The 16,154-nt window shown below is 37.3% G+C and overlaps 4 protein-coding genes across 4 annotated transcripts; all 4 read left to right on the top strand.

Annotated features, from left to right (window-relative positions):
• The first annotated feature begins 1,145 nt into the window (after positions 1 to 1,145).
• On the top strand, positions 1,146 to 5,315 carry LOC149017304 (uncharacterized). Its single transcript, XM_089151634.1, has 5 exons — positions 1,146 to 1,885; positions 1,977 to 2,239; positions 2,767 to 2,904; positions 3,248 to 3,487; positions 4,663 to 5,315. The coding sequence occupies exons 1-5, from the start codon at positions 1,270 to 1,272 to the stop codon at positions 4,774 to 4,776; spliced, it is 1,371 nt and encodes a 456-aa protein (XP_089007760.1). The 5' UTR covers positions 1,146 to 1,269; the 3' UTR covers positions 4,777 to 5,315.
• Positions 5,316 to 6,490: 1,175 nt separating this feature from the next.
• Positions 6,491 to 9,355, top strand: LOC149017303 (uncharacterized). Its single transcript, XM_089154159.1, has 2 exons — positions 6,491 to 6,898; positions 8,459 to 9,355. The coding sequence occupies exons 1-2, from the start codon at positions 6,719 to 6,721 to the stop codon at positions 8,627 to 8,629; spliced, it is 351 nt and encodes a 116-aa protein (XP_089010285.1). The 5' UTR covers positions 6,491 to 6,718; the 3' UTR covers positions 8,630 to 9,355.
• Positions 9,356 to 10,694: 1,339 nt separating this feature from the next.
• Positions 10,695 to 12,150, top strand: LOC149017302 (heavy metal-associated isoprenylated plant protein 28-like). The gene is made up of 3 exons (XM_089151633.1): positions 10,695 to 11,262; positions 11,523 to 11,595; positions 11,795 to 12,150. Exons 1-3 carry the CDS (start codon positions 11,257 to 11,259, stop codon positions 11,989 to 11,991), a joined length of 276 nt encoding a protein of 91 aa, XP_089007759.1. The 5' UTR covers positions 10,695 to 11,256; the 3' UTR covers positions 11,992 to 12,150.
• A 2,694-nt stretch (positions 12,151 to 14,844) lies between these two features.
• On the top strand, positions 14,845 to 16,091 carry LOC149017301 (expansin-A20-like). Its single transcript, XM_089151632.1, has 3 exons — positions 14,845 to 14,977; positions 15,127 to 15,445; positions 15,788 to 16,091. Exons 1-3 carry the CDS (start codon positions 14,845 to 14,847, stop codon positions 16,089 to 16,091), a joined length of 756 nt encoding a protein of 251 aa, XP_089007758.1.
• The last annotated feature ends 63 nt before the right edge of the window (positions 16,092 to 16,154 follow it).

Here is a 16,154-nt window from a genome sequence, read left to right as displayed (position 1 = left end):
CAAAATAAGTAGATAGGTGCATAATACCTTATCATCCAATATCAAAATGATTTTATTACAAAAATTTCACTTGACTACATAATATTGGATTTTGCTTAAGTCCTATGAAATAAATATGCAAGACTGTTCAGCCCGAAAAGTGTAGTCATTGAAAAAGAAACGGTCGAGGTCGAAATCTCAAGTGAGATCTTGATTCGACAATTGCAAATTCCGTTAAAAGTGTATTGGGTATTTATTGCATAAGACTGAAGCTCAATCCCATAATATTTGCGTTTTCTTTATGAAACAATTTAATATCTCATCTTAAATTATCCTCTACAATTATTGTCACCTCATAGTTAACTAATTTATCAATCAAATTCCTTATCGAGTGAAAATATATCGATGACACCCTTTACCCCTAAAAAAAAATCACAGCTTGATATCGATTCAACAAGTCAAACTTTTAAAAATGCAAGAATAACCTTGAATGAAAATCTTATATTGGATTCGATTATTCATCTTCCTTGTTGTTTGCAATTTTTTTCTCTCCTTTTAAACTTAGGATAGTGAGATTAATATTAAAACTAAGTAAATAAAAACTCAATGAGTTTGATGGTGTTAGTAATGAGTTTGGATCGTTTATACCCAGAGTACTCCGGCTATTGACCACGAAATATAGGGGCTCACAGTGTGAAAATTGATAGAATTTAGAATTTATTTTTTACTTGTGGCTCTACATAATTTGTTATTATAAGATCGTAAAGATTGCTAGCCCATAAGGGGAGATCATTCCTAAAATTTTCCCAATGTTTTATAACAACGAAGGTCTAAATAAATGGATTAAAAAAATAATTCTAAATAAAAACATGGGAAGAGAAGAATCAGATACAAATTAAAGATCTACAGTAATGTGTAATTCGTAACGTTCTACAAATGAAAAACACAGAAATTCGTGACGGCCAGGAGTTTAGAGAGCACTTTGTGCTCCCCCGACGGTTTCTGACCACACAAAGCAGTGGGGTCCACAGTGAAAACACTTTTGGAAAAACACAAAAAAAAAATTTAAATTTTACTCGTGGGACCCACGTTTTGTGTGGTCAGGAACCCGTCGGGGAGCACTCTGTGCTACCCCGACGGGGTAAGGATCCAGATTCAGGAGTTTATACCAAAAGACCAACGGGAAGAAGGGAGTTTGGAGCTCAGTCGTGACTCCAGAGAACAGCATTTAGTTTAGTGCCAATTCCTCACTGTCCAACGCGAGCATCGCTGAAGCTCTCGAGTGTAATAATGGAGGGAATCTTGGGAGCTCGCTCTCTCTTCTTGGTCCTCTGTATTGTAAATCTCTTCTTGTTCGTCTTCACATCGACATTTTCCTCGGTCGTCGTCTCATCGCCGGAGGAATCGTCGGCGATAATATCCAGATTCCAACAGTACCTTCAAATCAACACAGCTCAGCCCAACCCGGACTACTTCGGAGCTGCAGATTTCATCCTATCTCAGGCCAAAAGCATCGGCCTTGAATCACAAACACTAGAGTTCGTCAAGGGTAAACCTGTTGTTCTCCTCAAATGGCCTGGTTCAAACCCTAATCTCCATTCCATTCTCCTGAATTCGCACACCGATGTGGTACCCGTCGAGCAACATAAGTGGAAATACCATGCTTTTGGTGCCCACATCGATCAGGGTGGAAACATCTATGCCAGGGGTTCTCAGGACATGAAGTGTGTTGGGATGCAGTACCTTGAGGCCATTCGCCGGTTGAAAAACTCTGGATTCCAGCCGATTAGGACAGTCTACGTTTCGTTCGTTCCAGATGAAGAAATCGGTGGTCATGACGGAGCTGAGAAGTTCGCAGAGTCGGAAGAATTCGAGAAAATGAATGTTGCGATTGAACTCGACGAAGGTTAACTTTTTTTTATTTTTTTTATTTTGAAATCGTCTGGTTTTCTGAATTACAGTGCATTTTCTAAAGTATCGATTCGGACCATCGACAGGGCTGGCATCGACGAGTGACAGCTACCGTATTTTCTATGCGGAGAGGTGCCCATGGTGGCTTGTGATTAAGGCTACTGGTGCTCCTGCTCATGGGTCAAAGCTTTACGACAACAGTGCAATGGAGAACCTACAGAAGAGCATCGAAAGGGTGAGGAGGTTCCTTGATGCTCAATTTGACATGGTAAAGGCGGGTTTGAAGGAAGAAGGCGAGGTCATTTCAGTGAATATGGTTTTCTTGAAGGCTGGTACGCCATCTCCGACTGTAAGTTCTTGAGTTGCTTATTTGCGCGTTTGGTCTGATAGTTCATCAAACATTGGCGTTGGTTCTACTATAAACAGACCTTGTATAATTAATTTTTAACTCTTAAGGTGTTTAGTACAACAATGTGTCACTGTCAAGCTTATGTTTACCCATTTGTTATAGGTCGAACCCTGAAATCAATTCCAGACCAAGAGCTGGTGGGAGTCTCTGATACATTTTTAATATCGCTTTAGGTCCCATTCGATGTATCATGGCTTTGGTTTTTTAGCTTTTTTTGGGTGTGCGTGAATGCTTTGAGTTATGCTGGATACTGCTTTCTTGACTGAACACTCAACTTGTAGCTCGCACCACCTCCATCTTGTACAAGTGTGGTCACCTACTTTGTCAAGTCACTAACCTCCCCTGCCTCGAAGCTTGCAACTTATATATTTCTAGAACTACCAAGAGATTTTTCACAACTTGAGCCCATCTTTCAGTTTCAGCTAATGCTATCCTATCTGATGTGAATACCTTATTCTTTCTGTCAGGGTTTTGTCAGGAATATACAGCCATCTGAAGCTGAAGCAGGATTTGATATCCGTCTCCCACCAACTGCTGATGAGAAATCATTGGAGAAACGGATTGAAGAGGAATGGGCACCTTCTTCACGCAACATGACATTTGAGGTATGGAAGCATTTGAAGATTTTCTTTGTTCCAGAAAGACAACTTAGGAATATAGGAAGGAAGCAAATATTTATTGATTCCATTACCATTATACTTGCATTGCATCTCTTGCCGCAGTTTTAAGTAAACAAGATGAGTAAAAGGGAATCACTACAACTACCACTATAACAATTATCAATAGAATTTATTATTTGATTACTGCTGTCTTTTGTGATATATTGTTTTTGTGTGTGTGTGTGTAGATTTTCCATTGTAACCACCAAATATCATAGTGACAATAAGTGGTGAGAGCCATATCTTGGGATGCATAGTTTTTCAATTCTGACCATGTTGCTTTTGGCAGTTTAAGCAAAAGTGTTCTTCCCTGGATAAGTTTGGAAAACCACTCGTCACTGCTAGAGATGACTCTAATCCATGGTGGGCACTCTTAGAAGGGGCCGTGAACAAAGCTGATGGCAAACTCGGTAAACCAGAAATTTTTCCAGCTGCTACAGATGCTCGATGCTTCCGGCGACGTCAATTGCCAGCAATTGGCTTTTCTCCTATGTCAAACACTCCTATTTTGCTCCATGACCATAATGAGGTAAGCGTCAGATATGCTTTCCATGCTTTAAGCCTGTATATGCCCTTTATATATATATATGCTAGCCTGTGTCGTCATAAGCATTTTAGACACTATACACAAATATATGAGGTCAGGAACCAAATTGTGCTGTAGCTGTAACATCTCTTGTATTTTAGGATTAAGTTATATTCTCTCTTATGGCAAATACTCCAATTCAGCTCCATGACCACAATGTATTCAAATAATTGCCTTTCCTTTTCTACGGGAACACTTTTCATCTTTTTGTATAGTTTCATCCCTCTTTTGTTTGGTTTCCATAAAGCGGACCTACAGAAATGCAAATCTTGCCATTTCTGCTGACTTTATAATGTGTTCGGTTGCATTTCTGAGTATTGGTGCATATTGAGGTCCACTTTGTATTTCTTTAAAGTCTTCATCCATGCGCTGTGAAGGAGGGTGACAATGGGCCCTGTGGTCCTATGGGATTTTATCCAATGACGGGTCAGAAATGGATGGTCCATTTCTGAGTTAGAAATGGACCTTCCATTTCCTTGGATGTGTGACACACATTCACAAGTCACATCAATGTGATTAAATTAAAATAATTTTTTTTTCTTCTTTATTTTGTAAACCTAACCTCAACCTTTTGATGTGATGTAAGGACACATGTGACACATCCACAATGTCAGAAATGGACTAGATAAAAATCTGTGGTCCAATAGTCTACTAGGCCAAATTACTTTTTTTTTTTGTGTGTCCTGTTTTGGGTGAAGCCAATTGAAAATGCATTTCAACTCATGCCGACTGAAGGATCCGAATGCCTGCTAGCCAGGTCCATAGGTTGGGGATTAGGCCTGAGCCGGAATAAGAATGGAAGAAGCCAAGGGATGCTAGAAGATCTTCTTCCAAGCAATATTTGAGTCCAGTGAGACTGAAGAGCTGGGGCTGCATATCTTCTTTAACTTGCATTGTCATAGTTTATTTATCTTTTATTTTATTTTATTTTAATTATTATTATTTAGGATTCATATATAGATCACTGAACAGAAACACCACCTTTAGTTGTCAATTGTCAAGTTTTAGCATAATTGTTTGTTGTATTGTTTTTTTTCCCCAGAATTTGCTTGTATTCGTTATGCAATTTGTGTCAAGCCAATTATTGTTCTCTAATTACTTTTTGCATGGTGATGCAGTTCCTTAATGCAGCAGAGTATATGAAAGGAATTGACATATACGAGTCAATCATCAAAGCATATGCATCATACACCGACAACACACAGAATGTTGTGTCCAAAGATGAGTTGTAACATAGCAGCATGGTTTGTGAATGAACATGTTTGAACTTCATTATAAAGCATGAGGAATAAGGGATAAACCCCACTTGGTAACTGTAATGGTGGGACATGTATCAGTGTAGGTCACCCTCCCATTTTCAAGTGCATTGATGTGAGTCATAAGATGTATTCCACTGGTTAAACTCAGTTTCCAGGGACCATTGATTTAGCTCTTAAGAGTGGGTCAGCTGAACTTTTGTATGTTTTGGACCTGTGCTCTCTAAAAACAGGACTTAACTTCATTATAATGCAGGAGGAATAAGGGATAAACCCCACTGGTAACTGCAACAGAGGGAGATGTATCAATGTAGGTCACCCTCCCATTTTCAATTGCATTGATATGAATCATAAGATGTATTCAACTGGTTAACCCCAGTTTTCAGGGACCATTGATTTTGCTCTTAAGAGTGAGTCAGCTGAACTTTTGTATGTTTTGGAGAAGGCAATCTTTGCTCTCCAAATACAGGACTTCCTAACTCTGTAATTTCTTTGTTTGAATGGTTATGTTATTTATGTTTTAAAAAAAAAACACTAGTTCTGGTTTTGGAATGAGTAACAAATAGACTGGTTCAGATATTAAATCGTTCTAGTAGAAGGTGTTTTATTTTAAGAGATCACCATGGCTGTATGTGGCCACTAAAGCTTTCAAAGTGGACAAGCTTTCAAGAGAGAGATTCATCTCCAAGTGGATTAAACATAGCAAGTGTCCTCAGAACTTGTACGGATATTGTAAACAGGATCAGAAGAAACTCATCACTGCTTGATCATGCTTTCATATAATGTTGTTTTGGGATGGTTTGAGGCTTCAAGTGCTCGAAAGCATATGAAGAACACAACCTACTACTTACGAGGGAAGTTAATTAACCAAAAAAAAACAAGAATTAATCCTATTATGGAAGTGAAAACACCACTAAACAAAAATCCGCATAAGAAATTTTTTATATTGAAACATCAAAAGATCATGTTCAATCTTGTTTTTCCAATCAAATTTGAGCTGCTGGGAAATATGATTGACACTGTGCAAACTTGCTTCCAAGAGGGTGCCATATGGTTCTTGCAATCCCTTGTTAGCATTGGGGCAAGGGTGATCCGCTTTTGGATTTGATGATAAGTGGTATTTTGGTCATTTATAGTGTACAACTTGTAGTTTTATTTTATTTTGAAATTTACGTGTGGGTCCCAATCAATTAAGTATATTCAAATTTCAAACGTTGAGGGACCAAAATACCCCTAAAGTTATTTAATACATTGTATTATTATAATTTTTTTATTTTTATATAATTAATACTTAATGATCAATTATCTTTTTTTAAAATCATATATTAATACAATGTATAAAATAAATTGAAGGGCATTTTGGTCTTTTTATGTTTGAATTTTGAATATGCTTAATTTTTTTTTTTTTGGTAGAAGAATATGCTTAATTAACTGTGTTAGTTTGCTTGAGATCTACAAGTAATATATGTTTGACGGTGAGTAACTCTTGAGACTAATTGCATTAGACCCAATCAAAAATTCTATGAATTTTTTAAAAGAAAAGAATATTCTTAAATGAAAAATTTTCCTTTGTTATTTTTTTTCCCACCTTTTCCTTAATTGATTATAGAGGAATAAAATCTACCAAAAAAAAATAATTTATAGAGAAATAAAACAGGGGAGGGTAGCTAGAAACGATTCTTTTCTTTTCTTCTCGTGCACACATTGTTTTCCTCTCCTTGTAACTTGTAAGGCGCAAGGGACCCAAAAAGCTTCTCCCTCATTGGACTCTTCAGTTGCAGACGGAAACCCTAATCAGAATCTATGGTATGAGGCGATATCTGTTGTAGTTGCAGGTCAACGGTTAATGGCTGGAAGTTGTAGTATTATGTGTTCTTTGGGGAGTCTCTGAAGTGAATACTTTTTGAGGTTGGGAGATATGTCCCTGAGAATCAAAACCGTGGTTGATAAGTTTGTGAATGAGTTGAAAGAAGCTCTCGATGCCGATATTCAAGACCGCATCATGAAGGAGAGGGAAATGCAAAGCTACATCGACGAGAGGGAGAGAGAGGTCGCCGAGAGAGAGGCTGCTTGGAAGGCCGAGCTATCTCGTCGAGAGGTGATAATATAATCACTTTATTCTTTAACTTTCTAAGTTCTTCTACTTCCTTCCTCATTTCCTATAGCAGAAAATTGCTAGTTAGTCATTCAATTCGATGGTTTTCCCCTACAATTCAAGTGAAAGAGTATCTTTGTTAATGTTTCTCTATCCTATCTAATTTCGCCCTTATTGGAGGTACGTGAAATGTTTCTGTTTACTCCAGATTTTTTCAGATTGGGGATCCCCTTTCTGATCTTAGCGAATCATCTCCTAAGTACTGATTTCATTTTCACTTTGCTTATATCAATTCGATCCCAAAACATCTTAGTCCTTAAGTTTTGCTTCAGTTCTTCCTCCAGACATGATCTTAACATGCCCTTTTGGAACATTAGTGCAGACTTGTTTGGTTCTTTCCTGCATCTATGGCTTCCGTGATTTATAAAATTGAAATTCTGTTAATGATTTGCTCTTTTCTTGCATAATTGAATAAGTTGAGAAAGGTTGAAAAAGAAAAAAGGACTGTTGTTTGCTTTATCCTTACCGGTGCATAAGGAGAGAAATTGTTGAGCATGGTTGTCTTTCTGTGTATGTTAGGAGTTCACGCATTTGTGTTACCCAGCTTACTGATTAAGCCACTCAATTATTGGAGGATAACTTAGATTCAGCTAAATAGTTTCTTGGCCTGCTTATTTGGATGCCGGTATATGAATATTAGGGTTTGCGTCATATGATTCCTTCATTCAGTTCTTACTGGTACATGCAATTTCTATTGATTTATCAAACTTAAAAAATTGTCCCCGTGGAAGTAGGATACTTTGAATGAGAAGGTATCGCATTCAAATACTTTCTCAAAGTCTCTTTGGTATTGGTACCCTGTCCCTCCATTTGATTTTGGTTTCAATTGCATTTCTGTGGGTTCCCTGTCTTTATTTGTCCCATTTAGCTTGGTGTATTGGGTTTCCTCATTCCTGACAGTTCAGCTATCCTCTTTGGAAGCTTCCTTAACTCTTCTGTTCTTGATCAAATGATATGGTTCAGCTGATGGATCCAAAAGCCCTATGCCCTCAAACCTTACAGGGAGTAGTTTGTTACTTGAATGTTTTGATTTTTATCAAGCACAGTGGACATCGCTAAATATTATTGCCAAAAAATCTCAAACTTCTGCATATGTTACCTACATGGCAACGATCGTTCGTTATCCTTTCATACTTATTTTCTTTCTTATGTTCTTGTTACTTCATGTTTAATGAACACCAATAACACTGGAGCAGCGTGATGTTTTAGGGTGCTCACTTTCTTGGCCTGCATTCATTTAAAATCAGATTTAAGGCCTTTTTTGGGTTAATATTCATCTCAATGATGCTTGATAATTGTTTATACATCAGTTATTCATTGTTTGGATTCCCCCCCCTTCCCTCTCATATGGTCCAAATTAATGTTAAATTGGTGATCTGCTTGTGATTTTGTGTGTAGATTTTTTTGGTATGGGTTAACCTATTCTCAATTGATAAATCAAAGGATTCTGCCTTGATATTAGCAGTGTTTGACCTTGGGACCTTACTTTAAATCTTATTACAGGCTGAAATTGCCCGACAAGAAGCTAGGCTTAAGATTGAGAGAGAAAACCTTGAGAAAGAGAAAAGTGTCTTAATGGGAACTGCATCTCAGGATAATCAGGATGGGGCTCTTGAAATCACTGTAAGTGGTGAAAAGTACCGATGCCTCAGGTTTGCTAAAGCGAAAAAATGAAGTTTACTCCAGAGTTTCTTGATGTCTTGATTTGATTCTCTAACCAGCCAGGAACTACACCCTGCAACTGGTGATCTTCATGTATTTTTAAGAGCAATGATCTGGTCCAAGCATGTATATAGCGTTTACCATTTCATTTTTTAATCAGGAATTAAGGCCCAAGTGACATCTAATCTAGTTAGATGTAAATATAAAAAGGAATGCTGGCAGTAGTTGTATTTCTTATTCTGATAATTTTTAACTGAAGAGAAATCTGATCTTCTTAAGGCTGAGTAGCTATCTGTTTCTCTTTCAACATTAATAGTATTCAGGGTTTTCAAAATTAAAAGCAGAATCGGTTCAATCGGCTCTGGACAGTTCTGATTCCCCACCACTTAAATAATCCCCATTGTTCATCTTTTCTAGATTTTGTCTGATGATTCTGATTGATTCTGGCTGGTCCAGGTGCCAATTCGGCTTTTGAAAGCCCAAATTTCAGTCTAATTATTGAAGGCTGGCAAGTTGGTTTATCAGTTCTCTTTGTCGTCTCTTTTTCATTCATAACTACTGAACATTTGCACAACTATTTGTAAAGAAAGCAATGAGTAATTTTGCGAAGTCTTCATTGCTCATGGAGAGCCAAAGATTTTCTCTCGATTTTCAAGTTTTCAAGAAGAAATTAGTGCTTGTGGTAAAATGGATTTTCCTTGTCCCCGGATTCTCATTCCCTCCCCTGAAATTCTATTTTTGGTCGCAAATTCTTCACAACTTATCTGCTTTATGTATCATATACATATGTACACTGCTATATAAGGGAAGGGTAAAATTATAATTATACAATTCTCCATCCAATGGTTGAAGGAACAATAATATGCATGACCTTGCATTTTTGGGTGTAGTTGACACCCTTTGATGGAGGATGAACCCAATGTGGGTGGAGGAAAAACTTACCCACATTGTGTATGGATGAAAAGATAAAAATTGATGAAGTAATTAATCATATCCGAATTTTCAAGAGCAGATGGAAAATTTGAGTGGCAAGTATTTGAAGTATTCACATATATATTATTTAATTTTAATATTGGGTAATTGTGTGCTCTTTGGTTTGAACATGGGGTCACTACCGGCTTCTGTAGATTATACTTGGCCACAGGTGGGGCTATGCTAAAGGGCCAGTGCTTGTGCTAGTAATTTACAAGGCTAATAGCTGCATAGGTCGAACTCAAAAGTTCGAACATTGTCTAGCAGAGGGTGTAAGGGCACCACTACTGCTTACTGAAAGCCATATAGCATCTCGTTTTGTGGTTGGCCAACAAATTTTTTTTTTTTTTTTAAGTAAGATGGCCAGCAAGTTTAGGGTATTGGATATAGATGGTAGGACCAGACGAAGAATCGGTCTCAAAAAGTGCAAAAAATATTCAACTTCTTACTTCTTCAATGACTAAAGTCATCCTGATCCGACTTTTGAGAGAAGGAATTATAGAAATTTGAGTACTTGAGATCCTTATTCTTTGGGTGCATTTGCAGAGGCAGTTTGGCCATAAGATTGTTCTTTTAAAGCTTACACTGGCCTGGGAGTTTGGGCCATGGCTGATTGGGCTTAGATTCTAGCAAGTACAGTAAACCAAGAAACTACAGGTCCCACCAACACATAGGATTCACTTCTGGGCTAACGACTTCTTGTGATTCCCAATTTGGATCCTCTCTGTTCTACAATTGGATGAAAAGACTGAGATCGAACCAATCTATTAGAAAATGGTTGAAACGGAATCAATCTGGTTTCAAAATGTATGATCGGATGGACAGAAGAGAAGGCAACCCTGTGATTCCATCACACAAGTATAGAACAATGACTTATTAAATTCTCTAGAATGGGAAGTCATTCTCCCTAAAACCTTTACTTTACCACGTCAGGGCCACTCTGGATTTGCTGTTTGAAAGCGGCCGTTATCCAAAGAAATACCAAACTTGCTCTGCAGTTTAAGTTTGGTAGTTCTTGAATAGATTTGTTTGCTTCTCTTTTTTCTTTTTCATTCTTTTCTTTTTATTCCTCTGGCATGGATTTGGAAAGATCACAGATAACATGACAACTGGTGGGCTTTGATCCTACTTGACTGATCAGCAATTTTCAGATCAATGTTATTGTTGCATCTTTACCTTTACAGATTGGTTTTTGCATCGGTTACTAAGTACGATTTCAATCTTATTCCATATGAGCAAGCCAAGATCCTGTAAAAGCTAACTTGGACCCGTCAAAGCCCATCATTTCTAATAATTGATAAACACACTGCTTTCCTCAGAAGAGGAACCTTGAAGCTTGAGCTCATAACTCCCTCGTTTTAACTGTTTCCTTGTCCTCTTGCTTTCATGTTTTTGTTTGTTCCCCTTTATAAAAGCAAAGCAAAGAGGAGGAATACTAAAACCTAGCATCTGATGATCAGACACTTTTGTGTTTTTATATTCCATCTATTTGCTTGTCCCCCTCTACTATATATACTCAGTGATCATTCTTTGTTTTCAATCCCTCTGCATCCCAAATTGCTCTAATCATTGTCTGTTCATTTCTTTATTGCTTGTCTTGTCTTAAAGAATCTACACTTCATCATCTGCTAGCTTCATCATTTTCCAATCTATTGCTAAGGGACTTCATGGAGGTAAGCTTTTAAATTGTTACTCACAAGTCACAAGGATCTTCTCTTTCATCTGATTTTTGTTTACAGGACATGGGAATTAAGAGCTTTGGGTAGATTTGCATCTTCTTTATATTTGAGTTTTGCAAATGGGTTATAGGGGATTAACTCTGTTCCAACACAAGAACAGGATATATAATGGTTGGAAATAGAAAATATGTCAGTTCCATATTGTGATTTCTCTTACCCAACAATCATCATGATAATGAAAATCTGCTTTGCAGACAGTGGAATTGAAGGTGGAGATGGTTGGAATACATGAGAAGAGACTAAGGAAGTGTTTATCAAAAGTGAAAGGTAAGATTCTTTACTTCATTTGGTTATCTCCTGAATTAGGTTCAATGAGAGAGACCCATTTAAAAGAAAGTGTATAGAATCTGCTTTAGTTACGAGTTGATAAACTCCAACTAAAGTAATGAACTGAACATTAATGCACAACTCTGTCAAAGGTGATTCTTTGAGAAAATGAATTTGTTTGTAATATTTGATAACACAGGAATAGAGAAAGTGGAGGTGGATGTTAGCAGTCAGAAGGTGGTTGTCACAGGGTACACTCACCGGAATAAGATACTCAAGGCATTAAGGAGAGCTGGACTAAAGGCTGATTTTTGGTCTGCACAGAATGAGCTCCTGAATGCTTATGCTACTGTCAGCTATGGAAGCTTGAGACTGAACAATTTTAATATCTTCTAATGTATCAGTCTTCTATATATTTTTTCCTTTTTGTTCAGAAGTTTATACTTGAGATGGTGTTTTTTCTCCCTTTCACATGATAACCACCTTATTTGTTATTTAGAGCAAATGAAAAAGGCCATATATACCTGGTTAATGGAAGAAATGAGGAAAAGTAGTACTTCAAGAAATCAGCTATAAATGCTCATACTATTTCTTACCACTTTACTTTTCTTTTTTTTTTGGTAGAAATATTTCTCCCTTCACATTCCCCATACATCACTCAGACAAGAGCCATGCATGTTGTCATCGCATGTTACATCAGACTTTATTTTATTGAAGCTCTATATGATTAGAAGAAAAAAAAATTAATGGGAAAATTTTCTCTAAGCCACTAGAGCAAGGCAAAGTAAATTGGCACCTTATATCTATTTTCTTCACATAAAATAACATCACTGCGTTCCAGTGAGTCAGTGACAGTGGCTTTTTACTCTTTTTTTCCCAATAGGAAACAGTAGCATTTTATTGCATCTCATTGATGCACTTCGCTCTGCTGTTTGATTTAAAAATCCTCTCCTAAAATCATATCATACTTCATACTACTATTATAATTTATAAAAGCATGAACTCAAAGAACAATTAAGCTCTTGACAGAAAAAGAACTCAAAGAACATCGCTACATTTTTACTGCCTAAAATACCCTAAGTGATGCAATATTATAGGAGAAATTCTACCAGAGACAAGAGAGAGAAAAGAGAGGATGAAGAAGAAAGAATGCCCAAGTTACTTCAACACTAAGAAATTGTAAATTTGTAATTAATTTTTCAGAAATATACATTTTGACTCTTATACTTCTCGGTAGTAAACTTCAATATACCTCTTTAGCCTTTAGTTTTACTCTTTATTCATTTCCTTAGAATGTATCTAGATAAATACTTATTACAATAATTGCATCTACAATTACCAACAACAATTATTTAAATATATACTAATTTTCTTATATACCTTTTGACTCTTACACTTCTCATAAACATGAATATACTTATCCTTTGTTACTCTTCATTCATTTGCTTAAATAGTACTTAAACAAATACATACTACAATAATTGTATTACTACAGTGACTGATAACAGTTGTCAAAATAATTACATCATCTTATTTGTCTGTTCAATAATTAAGGTAGGTGATGACTAATATAAATCATTTCAATTAAAAAGAAGCAAATTTTTTCAAGTTTGATCTAAAGAATATGTGATGTAAAAGTAAATTATATGATTCATATTTGAACAGTGAATGATACACTCTAATAAAAGGTCCATGGGCCAACTATGAAGCAGTAATAGGGTGCTAGAAGAGTAAAGGCCCACAGGTCACACAGAAGGGGGGGAAGGCATAGGCCCAAATATGGGGGGACAGTCTTGATTCTTGAACTCATGACGTGCCAGAAGCAGCACCTAAAACCAGTTGTAATTGGAAGCGTGTTTTTGCTATTCTTCATTTTTCCTTAATGAGGATAAAACTTCACATCACTAAAATAGTGTTTAGGTTAGAATTGTATTTGGAAGTTGTTCCAATCATGATGGGTTGTTCATGGATTAATTCTAATCTGAATTCGATTTAATAAGGCTTAGGGTTGTGGTTTGATCGAATCCACCATGTTACGATCTGATCGATAAACGAATCAAAACCTGGATAAACATCAAACCCCAACAATTTTTTTTAATCCAATTTTGCCAAGTAGGAACTAGGAAGTGTCATTTTGTCATACCAAAATAAAATTGCAAATAATTTATAGAATCAGAGCACTTCAGTTTTCAATCCCCTCCTACGGCCTATAGACTCTAAACCCTATGATCCACAATTCAATTCAATTCTGAAAAAAAATGATTCAGAATTTGTCACTGAATAAACCAAATTCAGGATCGAGACTGATTTCATTCCAAATCAATTTCAATTGACCTGATTTCAATTTTCTAACCACGGAAAGGTAGATTTACATGAATAGTACAGACCTTTGCTTCAGTCCTGTGCATTTACCATCAAGCGAAACACTTTGGTCCGTTGGAGCGACATCTCAGTTGAAATCTCGATCTCAATCATTAAAATTCAACGGTCGAGATTTCAATTTTGACTAAGATTTCGGATCCAATGGACCGAAACCTGTTATGCACATTACTGAAGCAATTTCAAAACAGTACCCAGGGTCTGAAAAAGGCTTTGAATTCCGTCCAAAGTCTTCAATGCTTAATCTTTCTTTTTCCCACCCATTGCGAGACCTTTCTTCTCCACTTTTCTTGACCTTCTTCACAAAAAGTCTTTTCTCTGCTTCTTCTAAAAAGACGAGCCCAAAGCTAAGCAGCATTTGGATAAGAATATACAGTTCATAAAGAAACAAACCGCAAATCGTCTTCGCCAGCTTAAACCCTAACACACTAATTCGTATCCCCAAAAATAACACATCGAGCCAAATGCAGGTGTCAATCTTCCTTGACTCTGTCTTCGTTTGTCCCATTGTCTTTTGTTCACTGGCTATAACTTCTATTGTTGGGGAAATTTTTACCAGAAAACAAATAATATAGGAGAAATTCTCCCCCACCCCTAAAATAATGGAGTAAAACCTGACACTGTATAACCTTACCTCACTCCCCAGGTTCATACAATGCTGTAACAGAAGAGAGTTTACTGAGTCCAACTTCCAGCTCAACTCCAAGTCTGAAAGGGGAAAAGGGAAAGAAAGATTTAAGTTTTGACAAAGCGACGCTCTTTTTTCAGTTTTTCTTCCTCCCTGCTCCACCACATTTCCATGGAGAAAATAAGTTCATAATCATATTCCTTTCTTAAATCTATTGCTGCTAAGATCCTTCCCCTCCAACAATGGGTATGTTGCAGACCACCCTTCTCTACTACTTTCTTTTGTCAAATATTTGCTCATTAACTGCTACCCAAGAGGAATGGAAGTCCGCTACTGCAACATACACCAAAGAAACAAATGGGTCAATCATCGAAGGTATTAGAGGTTTCTAGTCGCATTTCTGGGTTTTTTTTTCCCCTTCTTTTTCCCCCTTTCTCTCCCCTGTTCAAGTTCTCTAACTAGGTTTTATGAGAGGTTCTTTCTTTCACCAGCATTGTTTTGTTTTGTGCACTGAGTTGTTGCAGAAGGTGCTTGTGGTTATGGGGACCTTCAGAAGAAAAGCTATGGGATGTACAGTGCTGGAGTAAGTAGCATTTTATTCAACAAAGGGCGTACCTGTGGGAGTTGCTTTGAGCTGAGATGTGTCGACCACATCCGTTGGTGCTTGCAAGGTAGCCCTTCTGTTATTGTTACTGCCACAGATTTTTGTCCTCCAAATTATGGACTTCCATCAGACTATGGCGGCTGGTGCAATTTTCCGCAAGAGCACTTTGAGATGTCTGAAGCAGGTTTTGCTGCAATAGCAATTACAAAAGCTGATATTGTCCCAGTGCAGTATAGAAGGTAAAGCTTCTCCCTCTCTTGTTGTGCATCAGAAATGAAAACCCTACATGAACAATGTGTCTGATAAGGACCAAGCTGAAATCACCAGAGCCCAGGGCTGAACTAATTTCTTGTCAGCATGGTCCTCTCAGTTCTAAGCTAGAATCCAGCTTTTTAGGCTTTGTAGCTCACCTGAAACAAGTTGAACTCATTCCTTACCCTGCAACAAGTAAGCAGCTAAGCAGTTCACAGGGAAAGAGATTGATCTTCCATTACATTTCCTAGTTACAAAAACTCTTACTTGGAGCCCACAAAGTCATTCCTTTGCCAACTAAACTGTGAAGTAATCAATGTTGCATGTAGGGTGAAGTGCATGAGGAATGGAGGATTGAGATTCACAATCGGTGGGAGTTCCTACTTCTATCAAGTCCTGATCACCAATGTTGGGTTGGATGGTGAGGTGGTTGCAGTGAAAGTGAAAGGAACAAAGACAGGGTGGATTCCAATGGTAAGGAACTGGGGCCAAAATTGGCAGTGCAACATGAAGCTTGAAGGGCAGCCTCTATCTTTCGAGGTTACAATCAGCGGTGGGAGGACACTCACATCTTACAATGTAGCTCCAGCAAATTGGCAGTTCGGTCAGACATTTGAAGGGAGAAACTTCTAAGAGAGCTTAAAAGCTTCAGAACTACAAACAGGGGATTGGGGGTTTGAATTGAAACTGTATAAT

This window comes from Hakea prostrata, chromosome 4, assembly GCF_041222555.1.
Source record: "Hakea prostrata isolate BN-2017 chromosome 4, UWA_Hpros_2, whole genome shotgun sequence".
NCBI lineage: Eukaryota > Viridiplantae > Streptophyta > Magnoliopsida > Proteales > Proteaceae > Hakea > Hakea prostrata.
Note: the sequence above shows the minus strand (reverse complement) of the source record. Positions and strands in the feature narration are given on the sequence as shown.